Raw genomic sequence first — 19,067 nt, forward strand, 5'->3', positions numbered from 1 at the left:
CTGTGCTCCGCAACGCGAGAGGCCACAATAGCGGGAGGCCACAACAGGGAGAGGCCCGCGTACCGCAAAAAAAATAAATAAATAAATAAAAATTAAAAAAAATAAAAAGGCAGTATTGAATATGTACATCCTGTGGTGAGAAATGTTTACTTTTGTGTGAGTAATGGGTAGAGGAAATTAAAATGGGGAAAAATTAGGTTATCTACCAAGAATACTATTGATCTGTGCAACTTGGAAGTGGTTTTTAAAATGAGACCCAGATTTGCAGGAGCATCTTCCTATACATAAGCCTTCCAGGGAATATGCTTCTTTTTTTTTTACTGAGTGTACAATGTGCCAGGCCCTGATCTGGGCCAGGACAGCGAGGTGAATAAGACAGTCCCAGTGCTGTCCTCTTGGAGCTTCTGATCTAGCAGGGAGACATTATACTGATAAAGAGCCAGATAATTATAAGAGGAAAAAGTGTGAGACGGAACAGGCAGCAAGAGCCGTGTCTGCCATGGAATCTTATTTAATTCATGTATGCAAAATCGATTAAACATAAATGAAGTGACGTTTCTAAATAAGCCTTTGAAAGTAATCCCAGTCTCTCTTCTAGATAAGCCTACAGGTGTCTATTTACATCTAACTAAAATTAAAGTTAGAGATTCATTCCTTTGTTTGCACTGATCACATTTTAAGTACTCAGTAGCTACATGTGGCTCGTGGCTACCAGGTTAGACAGCACAGAACAGAACATTTCCATCTGCAGAAAGCTCATTACACAGTGGCGTTCTAGACTTTGAATGAATGGTAACCATTCGCCATTGACATTTTGGATATCAAATGTTAGGGCTAATGTTGTACAGATGAATGAAGACAGGCCATGGTTTGTCTGAGAGATCTCTAGAACAGTCTAACTTTTCTGGTGTTCTTAGTATAGACATTCCCTGGTCATCTTCCCCTGTAGTTCTCTTCTCCTTCTTAATCCTTACTTTTCCCTCTGTTCACGTGCTCATTCACACTTCCCTAGGGCTGATTCCATTTACCCAGCTTTACTCGAAAAACAATTTTACTTTTAGGCTGCATTAAAAGCAAATAAACCCATAATGGCTCTTAAAAATGACAAAAGGATATTTGAAACACAGAACGAAAACATACTCCAAACTAAACTATGGTACATTCTTACATTCTCCAAAGTCTGTTTCCCATTAGGTAAGTAAGAGACACTCCAGGACATTAAAGGACCATTTCTGTACTCATAGGTCTGGCTAAGAGCCTGACTGAAGATGGGTGTGAATTATAGTAATCAAATGTTCTTAATTAACTTGCCACTATTTTTTTTTTCAGAGTAAAAAAATGTGGTGGTGGTGGTGATCGTCTCTCATTTTTGAACTGAGAAATGAGTAGGTTATAATGGAGCTATTGGTGGGTTCGACAGTTTATATGGGACTATTCCTTTCAAAGCAAATACCTGACACACAGGAGCTTGGGCTGTACCATCTCCCTTTCTGACTTGACATCAAGCTTTTCTCATATACAGTTATTATTATTCTATCACATAGCTCTTAATCTAGATATTATTGAGTATATCACAATGGGGCTTATCGACATTGTGCTCGACTGGATTCTGTCTCTATGACTGCTTCTTCCGTCATTTAAAGAAGTATTTATTTTTATAGGTAACACATAAATATACTTTGCTTGTTAAGAATAATTCTGAAAAAAAAAAGCATAATTCTGGTTAAGGCTGAGGTTCCCTTTGTGCTGCAGCTATTTATAGTACGATATATGGTTCTTCACCGTTCATTGTCTTACAAAATGCATGTAAGTCTAAAATTTTTCATCTTCAGAGGACACCTCTGAATGCTTTCCTATGTAGGTCTAGCTCACACAGTTGACTGTGCTTCATATGTGTGTCTCCTGCAAGCTGTAATGCTCCCAAATTGGCTCAGTTGTGGCTCTGCCCCTTCACTTCTATTTATCAGGAGTAGCTTCATCAGCAAAGCATTCAATGCCCAACCCAAATACTATTTATGTAAGAAACAGCAGAAAGGGCAGCTTCCCTTCAATGTCATGGAAGCTGGCGGGAGTCAGTGACTGGAGGACTTGTGCCCTAGAGGCGCAATTACTGGGACCCCGGGGGAAAAGGAAAACCTTACTTGCGTCATCTGGTACTTTCAGCTGTTGCTCAGCAGCGTTTCGAATGCACTTGATCCAGGAATCTTGTCCAACATGGAATTATGAAAGGCAGGACACAGATGGTTGGTCCTGATAGCATTTCTTCAGGCAAGGCCTTTGCTTGAAGTTAGTAGCCCTGTTAAAAAGGTGATGACTCATTTAAGCAGTTTCCTTACTGTGTTAGGGAAGTAACATACCACCACAGGGAGAACCTGACCCATTTGTCTGGGCCATGTCAAATTTGAGTGGCGAGGGACTTCCCTGGTGGTGCAGTGGTTAAGAATCCGCCTGCCAGTGCAGGCGACACAGGTTCAATCCCTGGTCCGGCAAGATCCCACATGCCGCGGAGCAACTAAGCCTGTGCGCCACAACTACTGAGCCTGCGCTCTAGAGCCCAAGAGCTACAACTACTGAGCCCATGCACCACAACTACTGAAGCCCGCGCACCCTAGAGCCCATGCGCTGCAACGAAGAGTAGCTCCCACTCGCTGCAACTAGAGAAAACCCGCATGAAGCAACAAAGACCCAACGCAGCCAAAAATAAATTTAAAAAAATACATATTAAAAAAAAAAAATTAAAGTGGAGCACATACCTACCATTACACGGCCTGAGAAGTTGAACTTCTACCCCTTGCCAGCTGGCAGTGGATGACAGGGAACAGCTTCTCACCCACCAATACTCCTTCCAAGTCCTGGGGCACTGACATGACCTGCCTTTACTGCTGGTGCCACAGCACATACCCAGAGGATGAATGGGTGCAGCTGTTCTTGTCAAGAATGGGAGCTCCAGATTGCTATAGGAAGGGATTTAGGGTGGGGCACTGTGGAAGGACTGGGATGGGGGGATGGAGGAGTGGAGTGCCAAGAAATTTGAAGTTATATTTGCAAAATAAACACAGTTTTTACTCGTATCATATCAGTTTTTACTCGTATTTGTTTAGGGTGGCTTATGTAAAGGCTGCTGGAATTATAGGAGATCCAGTTGTTCCCCCCAAATCACCCTTTAGCCCTGTCTCCACTTGCCGTCTTTTCATTTAACTCATTTTTCCCCCCATTATCTGAGTATGAAGCTGGGGCAGAGGAAAAATGAGGATGCCCAGGCAAGTGTCCATATCGATGTTCCTGTAGTTTAAGGACCTGAATGGGAAGGGACTGAGCATGTCTATAAACAACCTTTGACTGTGTTCCCTGTTGGCTGGAGAAGAATAAAACTTTGGGGTGGCACAGGATAAAGGAATCTGCCATGCTGGAGTTAGTAGATGTTTTTGAGATTCCAAGCTGAATTTTGTCTTAGAACATATTTAAAATGTTGTTTGAGGGCCCGCACGCAGCAGCGAGGACCCAATGCAGCCAAAAATAAATAAATAAATGATTTTTTTTAAAAAAAGGTATAGCTATATAATTTTTTTAAAAACTGCATGTAAATGGAGAGTAATGTTTCTAAGCTTCTCCTTTAAGTAAAGGCAAATATAAGAAGACTCAGCAGCAGTGGGGTGAATGTGTCACGTGGATGTGCACGTGGGCATATCCCTTTTACTCATTGATGGGCTGAGGGAGAGAGGCGGGGGATGATGTGGGAAGATGTACTGAGGCCTCTGCAGAACAGGTGGAAAAAGAAGAGTGAAAGCAGCCCTTTCTGAAAGATTCCTGGCCCTGGAATTCCAGGTCTCCTCCATCTTTTGCTTCCCCAATGGGCCATACCTTCCGGCTCTCAGACAATGATGCCCTCTTGTTTTTTCAGCTAGGATTTGATAGCTAGTGCGAGCTTCGTTTATTGCAGTCATATGAATGGGTGGATGGGCCAGTTTTTATTTTCTGGGTTGTGATAGGAAACATTCTTAGTTTCTGTGTTAGCGTGATAGGGCACTTATCCATACGGCCAGTACTATTTCTCTTACCAGTATTTTTGCAAGTCACAGCCCTTCAAAAATTGCCAAAACCTTGACATGCTGTAATGATCAATTTCTGTGGTCAGTTTCATCTCCATATCTACTGATCTTTTGTATTCTATGTTCAGCCTGTTCCTTTCACTTTTTTTTTTTTTTTTTTTTTTTGCGGTACGTGGGCCTCCCACTGTTGTGGCCTCTCCCGTTGTGGAGCACAGGCTCCGGACGCACAGGCTCAGCGGCCACGGCTCACGGGCCCAGCCGCTCCGCGGCATGTGGGACCTTCCCGGACCGGGGCACGAACCCGCGTCCTCTGCATTGGCAGGCGGACTCTCAACCACTGCGCCACCAGGGAAGCCCTGTTCCTTTCATTTTTAAGAGCAGCCATAGCAGAAGTATGATTTAAAGGGTCAAACCTAAGTAAAGTCCAGCCTATTTTTTCCCTCTTCTGTCCTGGCTTTCCAGACCTTGATGGGTAGTACATACATGAAAGCCAATCCCTAGCTTTTGTGTTTTAACCATTTTATTTTTCTAACTAAAAGCATATATTGTATTTATCAATATAATGAGAACACACTGTACTCTTAGCATTAATGCTTCTCTGGCAAGCAGGCTTCCCTGTCTGCTCTTTCTTTTCCTTTGGTTTTTGTAGGGTTAGTGTCAATGTAGGTGGCGATGTCTGCTCAAATATTATGGTCATAGTTAGTAATGGTCCACAAGGGTGTGACTTTTTGTTTCTTCTCATTTGTGGATTTTAGCTATATCCAATTAACTGTTATATATAATAGTTCTAGCACCCCACATATACGTATATTCTGAATTCCCTGCCTATGCTCTGCTGTAGGTGGAGGGGGGTGAAAAAGTGAAGACTTTCATCAGAGTAGGAACTGGGTATTGAATAAATACCCCCAGGTTCATTTTTAACAACAACAACAAAAAAGACAGTGATTGCAGGTAATTAGTAGCCTTTTGTTGTTATTATTCTGATATTATTGTTTTTGTTCTATTAAAATGAAACTGAATTTGCCTTCTCTTGGAATGAAAATTTTTTTTCTTTTTGGAAAGTTTCAATAGTGATGAGGAGAAAATGTGGTCTTTGGATAGGAGGGGAGGAAAATTTTTGTTTAACAGGTAGGTTAGTACAAATTTCAAAAGACAAATAACGAAAAATCACTTTAAATCAAGTTCAGGATTTTTTAGTAGTTGATTTGAGGGGGGAGTTCTCTCAATAGATGAGAAAATACTTAGAAATTTCTGTTTCTAAGAAATATGAGTCTGGTTAGTAATGGATTAGAACTCACTGAATAAAATAAGCCTTGTTAGTCTATATTGACCTAAATAAATAAAGGAATAAACAAATACATGAGGGATAAGGGACAACTCTTACTTATAATAGAATTCTAATTAATAAATGCGGAAATGAATGATGGAAATAGAAAATCATTATTAAGCAAGTAACACAGTGATAATTATTATAGGCAAGAATTATTGATAGATACAAAAATTAGTGGGAAAACATATGATGAAAAACAGTGTATTTGCAGAATCTCAAAATATCTCACTACAGGATACTTGCTGGTTACAAAGGGTAGAGAAATCTGGCAGATATCACCTTAATCAAGTTAAAAAGTTAACATCGACAGTAATGAGACAGATTGTCGTCATGTATCTCCTGATGACGCAACATCACTTCTGTGATATTCTTGCTAAAAATGCACAGCCTCAGCCTGATCATGAGAAGGCATCAGACAAACCCACATAGGAGAACATTGTACAAATAAGTGGCCTGGACTCTTCAAACATGTCAAGGTCATAAGAGCCAAAAACAGGCTGAGGAACTTCCATAGACTGGAGAAGGCTAAGGAGACGTGGCAACTAAATGCAAGGTGGTATCCTGAATTGGATCTTGGACTGGAAAAAAAAAAAAGACATTAGTGGGACAATTTGTGAAGTTTGAATATGGACTACAGATTAATTATTTTGTATCAGTGTAAATTTTATTATTTTAATAATTAACTATGGTTATGTAAGGTGTTCCCATTAGAAGTTGGGGGAATGGCGTTTAGGAACTTTATACAATTTTTTGCAACTCTTTGTAAGTCTAAAATTATTTCAAAATAAAAAGGTGTCTTGGTGTGGTTTTGAATGATTTGGAATTTGTTTGTTGGCAGGAAGAGGATAATTGAATACATAAGACACCTCATTATATATAATCTCTTTTATTATTCTCTAGGATTTTCAGTTTTACAATCAATCTTAGTGTCCTTTTGATTTGTTTCTTTTTTCTAAGCAGTAGCCCCTTAACCTGTGGCCTGATTGAACCTTCGGTAATCATCCTAACACATTTATTTCAATTTTATAATTGTAAAGACCTCGAGCAATAGTGACTTAGCTCCAAATAGTAACAGAACCAGGAATTTAATACTCCGGATCAGCTTTTTTTTTTTTTAAACTGGGTTCAGCTTTCTCTCATCTAAAGTCAAAGTATATAAAAATATTTCAGAAAATTCCCTCTAATCTATGACATCTAAAAAATGATAAGATCAAGGAATAGATCTTTTTCTAAACTTATGTGTACATATTGCCTCCTGAGTAACTTAAGTTTCTTGAAGGCAGCTTTGGTATCTCCTTCCTCTTTTGTATCCCAAGCTTCCAGCCAATGCTTTGCCTGTAATAGACTCTCAATGAGTATATGGAAAAGAAGTCCAGGAGGTAGGGGCTGGAGAATAGACTGGTGTGTTTTGTGTTAACTTTATTCCAAAAGGATCAAACCGTGAGTGTGATGAAACTAACTTTTTGTGTGAGTGAGAAGTGATGGAACTAGCTTTTTTGATCACACATTTCAATAGAAAAATTGATATACCATATTAAGACCTAATTCCATACAAACCTTTGAGCTATAAAATAATAAATAGGAGATACAAGGTAGAGTAAGAGACAAAAAGTTAGAGACCTCTGACTTCCCTGTTGGCAGTAATGTGTCCTCGGATGAAATTTATCTTTCTAATTTAAAATTAACTTCCATCACTATCATTGTTGACTTTTTACTGCATTAATTTCTGTCCTTTTTCTCATTAGAATTTCATCTGTGTCTAAAATATCTCCTGTTTGCTTTGTCTTCCATCAACTCCGTTGGACTTAGCTGTTATATAAATTGCTTGTCATTGAAAAAAATCATAATTTTTAGGGGTTGCCTTTCAGGGGTTTGAAGAAGGTCTTCATCAGTCCAGAAACTATTTTCGGTGGTGGCAGTTAGAGTACAAGACTGTCCCATAGAATCAAAGACCTCAAGTAGCTTCTTTTGGGGGGGGGGGGCGTGTTGTTAAAAATAGATTTCTAGAATATCACTGAGGTCTCTCAGGCCCAGATGACATCATTCCCCAAGTACCATTGGCCCAAAAGTTAATGTCGTATTAGAGTATTTGTCCTCCACCTGCAGTGAATCAGTGACTAAGTCAAGAATTATACTCTGATTCTTAATGCCTCCGATCTCTTCACGAGCCTGTACCTTCTGTCTCCAACTCTGCATTTTATTTGAGACACCTTTGTCTTTCAGGAAAGATGTCCACATAGTATTATAACAGATGAAACAAAACTGGCTTTCAGTATGAGAAAAGCCTAACCATACTTTTAAAAAAATTGTGGTAAAATACACATCATGTAAAATTAACCGTGATTTTTTTCCCCAGGGATTGCTAAGGAGCTTTTATTTAAGGTGCCAGATGAAAATGCAACATTTTCCCCCCAACCGGAAAAAATGTCATAACTAAATTTGCATTTTAGGAGATTTTACTTGGCCCATAGAAGACTGAACTTGCCCATTTTGTGGTTCTTCATACATTTTAGCTAACTTAGTTTAATTCATTTGCAAAATAAACAGGTTGAATTTTTTTGTGAGGGGGAGAATTAGGTTTTCATTCCCTTTTAAAATATATTTGTTAAATAACATTTTAGATGCCTCATTTTTAAGGGTTTTCTCAAAGCAGACTTCCTTCCATTAGTTGCAAGAACTTTCATCTAGATATATTTTATACCAAAAATATGTCATGTTTTACAGCTGGAATTGCCAAAGCTAAGACTGTGTCCTTTATCAACTTGCCGAATGTCTGAAAACCTAATCTAAAGTCCTTTGATTTTCTCAGTTATAAATCTTTTAAGCAATGTCAATATATTTATATGTTGACGTCAGTGGAATTATTATTTTTAGAATGCCAGTTTAAGAGCAGTTAGCTTTTCCTGCATCTGCCTTTGAAATGCAATTTAAAAATGATTAATCTGAAATGTCATTTAGTTAGATGTGAATCACTGTTTTTTCCTAGTGGCATCTGAAATGGAAGTGGGAGTCTAGCCACAAGAAATATCTCAGGCATTTCTTTTCTACCAGGGCATGGATGGCAATGAGTGATCACCGAAGGCCCCGTGAGGTGATTTTCGTCAGAAGAAATGATTTTTCTGTTGCTTAGAAAGTACTCTTTCCTAGGTGATTAATGAAGTTCTCATTTTTCCTGAGACAGTATCTACCTGATCTTAGTCTTAGCTTTTCTTAGCTTAGTCTTAGTTCTTAGATTAGAACTATAATCTTTTTTCGTTGTTAGTCACCGCAGCTACTCCCTACACTTGAATCTTCAGGCTTTGTTTAAAGAATGATGCCCAGTAGAACTATAATCTTTTAAAAATGTCTTAAGGGCTTCCCTGGTGGCGCAGTGGTTGAGAGTCCGCCTGCCGATGCAGGGGACACAGGTTCATGCCCCGGTCCGGGAAGATCCCACGTGCTGCGGAGCGGCTGGGCCCATGAGCCATGGCCGCTGAGCCTGTGTGTCTGGAGCCTGTGCTCTGCAACGGGAGAGGCCACAACAGTGAGAGGCCCGCGTACTGCAAAAAAATAAATAAATAATAAAAATAAAAATGTCTTAAAAGAGAAGAGGAGCATCATTTGTATACGTGCCCAGATAATTTGGGAAGTCCAAAAATTTGGTTGTCTGGTCTTGTTAGATGCTGATAAAAGAACAGGAGGTGATCCCTGAGTTCTGTAACTGATGCCTTGAGCAGCGAATCCTAGCCATGGCAGAGGACCGGGGATGATTTGGGAATTACTGCTTCTGTTACTGCATGAACAGTATAAGGAAAAAGAAGTTTGTGGACAGCTGGTATAGAGAGGATACAGTAAGCCAAACAAGAAAAAGGGATCATAAAAAGACTGGTAACTCAGGGCTCTGTGATGACTGAAATCTCACCTTTTAAATGTCTCTGCTTTCAGATTGCCTGTTTGGTATCTGTGGATCAGTTTCAGCTTTATCAGCGGTTAAAATCTGAACGAGGTATGTAAACACTCTTCTTTTTATCCTGATGGTGAATGTGACCATCTTAACCCTAACCTGTGTGGAAGATTAAGGCAGCTGTGAGCTGTCAGAAAAGCCACTAGGGTACTCAGAAAAAGACAAACGGTAATTGCAACATAAAATTTCAACTTTGTCAGCCACAGCCAGGAAAAAAAAATGCAGACTGGCAGGAAACAGAACTTTCCTTATGTTGGTTGTTTTGTATTTTTAATTGGGCTCACGTGAGAGAAGTTCTGCAAAAGTTGGGTAGTTTCACAATAACAGTACGACAAAGAAAGTGACCCTCAAAATGGGTTTTACCAACTTCCCTGCTCGTGAAGATCACTTCAAAACATTCATCCATCCAAACATTTTCACTGCTCATTGTAATAGTCACCGTTTGTTCTTGTTCAGTCAGAGTGATGGCTGAGTAATCATTCTAATGCTATTTCCAATGTATTGGACTAATTTTCTTTCTGACTTTAGACTTGGGGTAATTTATATAGCTTTTCTATTTGTACTGCCTTTTTATCTGTAGGAATTATTTTTTGGTGTACTTTTCCATATCTGAGAAGTAGAAGAAAATTGTTTCCTCTGGAACTCATAGGCCTCGTTGAGTATATAAAATCAACTCTAATCTAGCATGAATGTACAGTTTTCTGATTGCTACCTTTTTAATCTGGATTAATAAAGTCTAGAGGTAAGAGGGTAGGGGAAGAAATGAACATTTTTTTTTAATGTGCCAGTAAATTTGGTAAACAATTTATCTCATTTAATTTTTGCAATTACCCTGACAGATAATTCTTACATGAAAAAATAAAAAAGAGCATGTGGAGCATAAAGGGGGTAAGAATAGGAATATTCGCAGGAGAATCGCAGGATGGCATTCACTACCTTTGACCAAAGTTTGGTTCAGTCTCACAGGCTTATTTTTTTTCAGCAAGCCAAAAGCAGATTCATCTCTCATGGGTATATCATTTAACTAAATTTATAAGACTGATATATGGAGTTTATTTAAAAATTCTTGGACTGCATTACTTGAATTACATTTTTGCCCTATAGGAAGATGCAAAAAGGATGTTGTGGAACATAGAATCAGAACCAGAAGAGTCAAATGAATTTTAGGTTTAATGGATGAAGACATAGCCTGATATGCCATCTACACTGTCCTATGTAGATTCTGAGCTAACTAGAGGACTTAATGATGGGGTAGTTTATATTGACCCTCCCTAATCCATCCACGTGGGCTGATTAGGTTGAGCATTATAACATCAGATGCTGATGAATGGTATCAGACATCTGCCCTGCCATTTTCCCACTTTATCCCAATATCCTCCATTAAAAAAATAAATTACTGCTGGAACCTAGGCATTAACCCCATGGATGGATGTGGCTGGTAGGTGATTTTGGAAGGCAATTTGTACTCATGTAATTCTTCCTCAGCATCCATTATAAATAATTATTATTAGAAAATAGACATTCCAAGTAAGAATAAGTTTAATAACATTCCAAGTAAGAATAATTCTTAATTCAAGTAAGAATTAAGTAAATGCAGTTTACTTGATAGGAATAATCTTTATCTAAATTGTATACCTCTGTTTTACATAATAGACTTCGTATTCACCTCTAACTCAACACTTGCCAGCTAGGTGACTTTAGGTCTATGTCATGAACATATTTTATGTGGAACACTTTAAGAGGGGATCTTGAGATGTATTAAATGCTACTATTATGAATGGGTTAAATGACTAACTGGTGGAAACTAAAACTCATTGGCTGGACTCAGATAGAATTGGAGAGATTGTTTTTACTCTGAAAAAAATGTAGAATCAGATTAGTGGCAGCTCTGTATCTTAGTAAGAAAAATTATCATTAGTTTTGTCCAATTCTTATTGCCTACCAAGTTCTTTTTTAGTTTTTAGTTTGTCATCCAGTGTTTTAGTTTTCTTCTACATTATGTTACATATATGATTAGCTTGTCTTCTGTGTCTTTGTTTTCATCTGCATCTTTGTGGGGAAAATCTTTTGAACAGAAATGGTCCCAAATCACCACTCTGTTTACACAAAGCAGAGAAGTGTCAACTTGGCATTGATGCTGTGGATTCTGTGAATCCACTTTTCATCCATCTGTGATTTTTCCGTTGGCTACTGCTGTGTTTGTGGGTTTTCTGTGTCTGTCTTCCAGTATTAACAAAGAAAAGGGAATACTGAGTTTGGCATGTGTTAGCGATTATTGCTTTACTCTCTTCTGGTTCTCAAAGCACATGTCTGATTATTAAGGCTAGAATTTTGTTTGTCTCTTGTTTCCAGAACCTACTTTTTCAAATTAGTTTTTTGGAAAGTTGGGTTAAGATTATGCATCTCTAGTCCTTAAGAGTTTTTTTCTAATTTTCGTGATCCTTTTTACTTACTGTAACTGCAAGTTGCTTCAGTTCCTTGGTGAGTGAATGTGTCTGTTCTTGGATATTTGTATAGTTACCAAGTGGCTAGAGACTCTTACAAATGGTTTAAATGCCATTATTGTTCTCCTTCATAAAAAAAGTGAATACAATAGGGCTTTATTTCCCTGTTATCATCCGTTAATCCTACTGTATTCATTCATGTATTCAATATATACTTATTTATGTACTGAGTATCTGTGTGTGCCAGGTGCAATTCCAGATGTGGCTTCAAGCTATGGTTCCATTTTTCTTTGAAAGCTCTTTTGTTCTCAGCATTTTTCACAAAAAGCCTCCTTTCTTTTTTTAAAAAAAAATAATTAATTTTTGGCTGCGTTGGGTCTTCGCTGCTGTGTGTGGGCAAGGGGGGCTACTCTTGGTTCTGGTGCGTGGGCTTCTCACTGCAGTGGCTTCTCTTGTTGTGGAGCACGAGCTCTAGGTGCGTGGGCTCAGTAGTTGTGGCACATGGGCTCAGTAGTTGTGGTTCATGGTCTCTAGAGCGCAGGCTCAGTAGTTGTGGTGCACGGGCTTAGTTGCTCTGTGGCATGTGGGATCTTCCTGGACCAGGGATCGAACCCATGTCCCCTGCATTGGCAGGCAGATTCTTAACCACTGCGCCACCAGGGAAGTCCCTACAAAAGCCTCCTTTCATTTTGAGCCTTAACATTTATGAGACGGCTCTTCAAATTTCATCTTGCTCTTGCATTTGCCCTTGGTGAGATGCTCCCACTCCATCATTTCTATCTAATTATTAAGGTCTTATCTCACCAGAGCTCCTGTGTAGCTATTTGGTTTCTTTTAGTGTTTTTACTTTTTAAGACTGGGTGATACTAAATGATTTTATCATGAGTTCAGTTTTATTTTTTAACACCTCCCATCTCTCATTAGTCACCTTCCTTTTCATAGTTTCTGATCACAAGCTCATTCTTATCATCTGTGTGTGTGTGTTTTCTTTTTAAGCCTGATTTTCTGGTGTTTTGTGGTAAATGTATGACTAAGTCTAGGGTTTCCTTCCCAAGCTATTCTGTGCTTTCAGGTGGTAACACTTTCTCCTTGGCTTCACACTTCTTCAACTTTACCATCCCATTCATTTTGTTGATCAGTTTTAAACCTAACACAGCACCGTCTAGATGTTACAGCTCTCCTCTGAAAAACTGAAGTGTCTGCAAGAAAAGACATTTATTAGCAAGTTGGGTGAGGTTTCTAAAGGGACCTGAATAAGAGGCACAGTGTTCATAAGTGTTTTCCTCTTCCTCTCTGCAAGTCCATTTCCTCATCTATAAAATGGGGATAGTAATGGAATGATGGTCCCAGAGCTGCTGTAGAGAATAAATGAGTTAATATTGTGTATGTCACAGAGTGCATTCAATGAATTATTATGCCATTATTGTTATTCTTCTTGTTATTCATCACTACCACCCCCAAATCTTGTCCCCAGTTTTCTAAACTAAACTAAGAAAGAATCTTTCAGAACCCAGATCATGTCTTGGAGTGAGTGCACAATAATATCACTCTGTTTTCTTTTCATCTTAATTCAGATCTTTTTCAGTGTGTTTCCTTCCTTATTGTCCTAGATTCTAGAGAGTTGTATAGAAATTTGATAATCAAGGCAAATTCCTTACCCCACCTATCATATCAGTTTCCTTCATACAGTGTATTCTTACTCAAAGCATCAATCCGCCTTCTCTGAACACCTCCAAGGAGATTGTGACTTGCTGAGAGGGAGCATTCAGAGTTGCTGCTTCAAAGAGAAACGATTTCCATGGTGATGGGGGGATTGAAATCTATTTAATAACATGATTGTGTTTTTACATAAATAATGGTATTCTAGGAGTAAAAAGGCCTGATCCCGTCACATACTCACTAACCATGTGTTATGCAGACTCCTAACTTCTGTTGGTCTCAACATAACAGTGTTAGACTAGATAACCTCAAAAGTTGTTTCCAAGTTTGAAATGCTGTGGTTCTCATCAACTATCTTGAGAGCAACTCCTCTGCTGATGGCCACCTCTGTTTGGGTATTTACTGTAGCAGATGTTAATTCCAATCAGTTTGGTTTAATTGCATTTTAACTATCTGCAGAAGACCTTTGTTCTTTGAGATAGTAGAAAGCAAATTAATTTTGGCATAATTAAAAATGCAGTGGGTTGTAAAAGTTAAAACAGTTTGATTTAGCTCAGCTGATAATTAAATTAGCTTGAGTGCATGGCATTTCCCACAATAATAGACGTGCCTCCGATGTCTTTTTTGGTACAGCCTCACAATGGTAGAAGATGGCAGAAAAACAACTTGTGTTAGCTGAGAAAATATCTAGCCGAATAAAAAGTAAGCTTCACATATCTAGTTCCAGGTGGGAAAACCAAGGGTCTGGAGTTTAGTTTTTGAAAGCTGAAAACAGTTATTGGGGTCAGACGTGGTCTGTAGGTTTCATGACAGTTTTATTTTCTTGGAATGTGTCTATGTCCTAATAATTGTCAGAGTATAGAAGTAGAAAATAGTTTTAAATAGCGTTTCCTGCCTTATGTAATTTACATGAAGAAGCAGAATCTGAAGATCAAATAGTGGGGCTTTACTTCAGTAATCAATTCTAATTTTCATAAGTAAATTCCGGTTCAAGTCTGTGACTTCGTCTGTCTCTGATGTAAGTATGTTACAATTAATCACTTTTCAGTCATGTCCATATTAAAGTGTTGAGGGTACGGTTCTCTTTTTCTAGGTTTCTGAGCTTTGCCCCATCTCAAAGCTGCAGAAAGTTTTCATCACTGCTGATACAGAAGAAATTATTTGAATATGCATCAGTTCTTTTTTTTTTTCCATCTTTGGAATAGAAATTGGGAGGAGGAAGAAACTGAACCTTAAATGTTTTGAATAATGTGCATTTTGTTTATCTACATAATAACTGTGTTTCCTGAGCCCAAAGCCAGGAGGTAGAATTGAATTCACAGTAATAGTAATAAAAAGTGTTTTAGAAAGTCCTCCGTTCAACCCCGGGGGCTCTCCTTCCCTTCACACTCCTCTCAGATGATTGGTGTGGAGGAGAAGACAGCTCTTGTTCGTGGGATAGCGATTTGGCTACCACCTGGTATCCACTAATACGTGCCTTTTTGGCTTGGCTTCTGGGAAGTCCTGTTAGCTGCCGGGGCTGCCAACGTCTGCTGGCTCTTCAGCTTTTTCCACCGTTTCTACCACTCTGGCGTCTAGGCCCCGCTTGTGGTATACTCTGTTACCTGAGGTATATGAAGCAAAATGGAGCTCTTAATGGCACATTGGACTGTTAATAATTAAAAAAAAGCAAGACAACTCTTTTAGCTTCTTTTGACTTTTACTTGTAGCTGCTTTTCTGGGAGCCAGGCTGAAGGATAATGTGAAGGACAGGTGCCATATTGTATTCAGATCCCTTTTCAGTGTAACCTGGCCAGAATTGTATGTCTAGATCCCTGTTCTGTTGTGGGAAGCTCTTCTCCAAGAGACTCCAAGGTGCCCTATACAAACATCTCTCTGAAGAGTTGTGTCTGTTCTCTGAAAATATCTAGACGCAGGGCTGAACAATATAGAACCTTGCCATAGATGCTTTCATTATCTTTTATTACCATAGGGAATTGATCTACAGATACTTTTGTTTTGTTTTGTTTTGTTTTGTTTTGCGGTACGCGGGCCTCTCACTGTTGTGGCCTCTCCCGCTGCGGAGCACAGGCTCCGGACCCGCAGGCTCAGCGGCCATGGCTCACGGGCCCAGCCGCTCCGCGGCATGTGGGATCTTCCCGGACCGGGGCACGAACCCGCGTCCGCTGCATCAGCAGGCGGACTCTCAACCACTGCGCCACCAGGGAAGCCCTACAGATACTATTTCTTACGTTGCTTCACTCATTTACTCAATGAATACTATGTTCCAGGTACGTGTCTAGGTCAGTAGCTGTCAACTGGGTGACTACATCCAACTGCATCTCTACCAGGAAATCTTGACAGTTTCACCTTCAAACTATGCTCCACATTTTTAGTACTTCCACTTCTAACGTATATCATCTTGGATTAGACGTATCATCTTGGGTTAGATAACTGCAATAGCCTCTTACTAGATCTCTGTGCTGCCACTTCGTTCTGCTACCACCTATTTTTCCTACAGTAGCCAGAATAATCTTCTAAAAGTGGAAGTCATATCACAGCACTCCCCTGATCAAAATGGCCTTCTCCTCCAGTGGCTTCTCACCACATTTAGGCCTTATCATCATCATCTGCGACCAGACCCTTGACGACTATCCCCAGATTATTTCCTGTGTTGCTCCCCTCTGCTTACTTAGCTCCGTGTAAGACTGCACTGCCTTATTACATGTGTAAATCCCTTCTTTTGCATTATTTGGATAAAAGTTGGAAATCTGTCAGACCAAAAACCATGTGTAGGTTGGCTACGTATTCACGGTTCTCTTAAATGTGATTTTTAAAATTGCACAGCTAAAAAACCCTCAGAAACAGAAGTGATGTTTGCTCAGTATCATCTGGTTCTTACAAATGTTAACAGTCCCAAAGGCTTATCTTTCCCAATTCTAACCAAATTAATACTGTAGTCACTCAGTTGAAAGAGTAGAAAGTGTGCATTTGAGCTGAGCCATCTCTGTCATGAATCAAAAATAGAGAAGGCAGAGAGAAAAACACATTAAGTATTCTTCGTGTCTTCAGGCCCAGAAACACCAATGTACCTTTTCTTCTCATTCAGAAATGTCCATCATGAATTTCTGCAGCGTGTGGCTGTTTGACTATAAGGGAGAAATCTCTGCGGTCCCGTCTGTACATCCAGTAAGAGAAATTGAGTCACTACTCCTTTGAATACTCATTCCCTAACTCCTTGCTAACTTAGTTTGCTCCTTACTTTAACATAGAAATATAAACTGAGAGGACTTTAATGAATTTGGCTAGATTGCCCCCACCCCATCCCCAACCCTCCTACCCACCAGGGTAGTCATTTACTCTGCCTTTAATGGTTTATCAAGAAGGCAATAATGACACACCTTTTTCGGCAAGTATCTTTTACATAAGCAGAGCAGTATTTAAAAGTTGTAGGACACGCTCAAGTACCTGTGTAAAAAAAAAAAAATCTGTGCCCCAAAACAAACGTTCCATAAACAAAAGATATTGTATTGCTACTGTGGGTACCTCCTGTATGGATAGACGTTTCTCCAGGCTTTAATCATGTGATTCTAACTAGCAGGACTTTCTTTTTATTTAAATTATTTAAAAGGGAGGCTGATGGGAGAAGGGGGCCCCGTTTGAGAGAAGTCATTGGTTTAAATTAGTAGATATCTGGTCTTCCTTTTCTCCCCGAGCCCCCTACATTTATAAAAGGAAATTTTTTGATCCGCTGGGATGGAGGGGAATATAGTGAATGCATCCCATCTGATGGTACTGATTGGCCTAGTGAGGGGGGCTTGGAAGCCTGCTAGGGAGACCCAGAAACACCTCCTTGTGATGTGCTGTGTTTCTAAGTGGAACCTAAGCCTGTCCTCTAGGGTAGCTCTCCCTGGAGTTGAAGAACCCAGACAGATATGCAAGAAGCAGTTAATGAATAGTAAACTAGAATATATAACCAAATACTAAGTACTCTTTAGAAGAAGATGTAGACATTTGTGAATGTGACTTCTGGGATAAATACCTGTCTGTATATAGGATGTTCAGGAAGTGGGAAGAGTTGATCAGCAAATCTGTTTGAAAGAACCATCCCTTCTCTTATAGTTTTGACTTCTTTTTGTGCCGTGTGAGTTCTGTCCTTCACGTTCCCACACGGTGCTCCATACTTGTCTGTGCTGGAGTTGGTTTTATATATTTATGTGTTCACTCTCAGTTTGGCTTGCTTTCAATGATGTATTGTAAACAGATTTTAGGGGGGTGGAGAAGGCTTTGATTTATAGTGCTTACCAATTTCTGTGGTGTAAATACTTCCACTGTGGCTGATTTCCAGCAGCCAATGTGATGTCGCTGAACATGGAGTTGGAAAGAGATGCAGTGGGTTCTTGTGAACTGGCAAGAACCCACTTCTGGAGGTGACTGCCAGTATCCTTGCTCAGTGTTTCCTCTAAGTGCAGAATCTTTATTCTAATATCTGGAAGGAGACTCTTCTTTCACTTTTACACCTTGTAAACTCTGGCTGCCTACAGAATTGCTATTCCAGGGATTTCTTTTTTTTTTTTTTAATCTGTGTTTATGTGATGCTTTAGCTCTTTCTAACTTAATCTCGTTGTGTTTCATCTCAGCCTGTGTCACCTGCTTCGTACTGTGATTAGGAGGGACTAGTTTTACCTTCTGATTTTAGAGCTGATTAAAAAGGGAAACTTTAATTGTGGATACTTGGACAAAAAAGCATAAAAATCGTTCTGTGTATAAGAATGTTTCTGTATTTTAAAAACTTTCTTACTTCCATCCCCTAAGATCTGTTCACAGATATTTGTTAATAGTTTTATTTTTGTTATCTTGTGAGATGTTTTGTCAGTTATTACATAGCTTATTATTACTACTTTTTACATTGTATTTAAACATCTCTTTCCCTTCTCATACTGTGAGATTTCTCAGGAGCAAAGCCTCTATACACAGGGTGTCCAGTAAGTAGCTGAAATTGATCATTTGTTGAATGAACAATGAATAATAGACATTTGTCTAATTTTCAGTCTTATCATCACAAGAAGTAAGACCTGAGGGAGAAATTTGGAATAGTCCAAATTAAAATGAGAGTTGAGGCTTAGTCATGGTGTGAGCTCTATAAATAAGTAAAATCCAGGACTAAGTCTTAGATACCATCCATCGTTGGAGCAAAGGAAGCAGTATTAATGATAAAGGGGAAAGGAAGATTGTGGGAAGAAAACAGAGAGGCCAGTGCCTTAGATAGAGTTACAAGAAGAGTATCAGATAAAAGATGGATTGAGAAACATTTGTTGGATGTGACTAGAGGGATGTCAGTTGTACCTTTCAGAGAGCAGTTTATTTAATGTGTTGGGAGTAAAAACTTTGTTTTAAAGACTTAAGGAGGATATGAGGGGATAGGAATGGGAATCAGAGAATGTGGATCGCTCACCCAAGGATTAAGATGAGATAGGAAGTGAATGAATGTTAGGTATAGAGAGAAAGTAGGATTCTAGAAGGAATACTTATTCATTTTAATGTTAGAAACATTTTTCATCATTGCCCTCGTAAGTGACACTTCATAAAAGAGGTTTAGTTTTGAAAGTGCTATATGTAAAAGTCCATGTTTTGCCAAGTTGACATCTTTTCAGATGTAGAGA

General features: G+C 39.1%; 1 protein-coding gene across 4 annotated transcripts in view; it reads left to right on the forward strand.

The window, feature by feature from the left end:
• RNF144B (ring finger protein 144B) overlaps positions 1-19,067 on the forward strand; it is a 151,903-nt gene that overhangs the window by 45,428 nt on the left and 87,408 nt on the right. For all 4 annotated transcript variants that reach the window (XM_019945152.3, XM_073810396.1, XM_019945153.3 and 1 more), the window contains exon 4: positions 9,304-9,364. In XM_019945152.3, coding sequence (XP_019800711.1) covers positions 9,304-9,364 — 61 coding nt within the window. The remainder of the gene's footprint in view (positions 1-9,303; positions 9,365-19,067) is intronic.

The sequence above is a fragment of the Tursiops truncatus genome, chromosome 10 (assembly GCF_011762595.2).
Source record: "Tursiops truncatus isolate mTurTru1 chromosome 10, mTurTru1.mat.Y, whole genome shotgun sequence".
Taxonomy (NCBI): Eukaryota; Metazoa; Chordata; class Mammalia; order Artiodactyla; family Delphinidae; genus Tursiops; species Tursiops truncatus.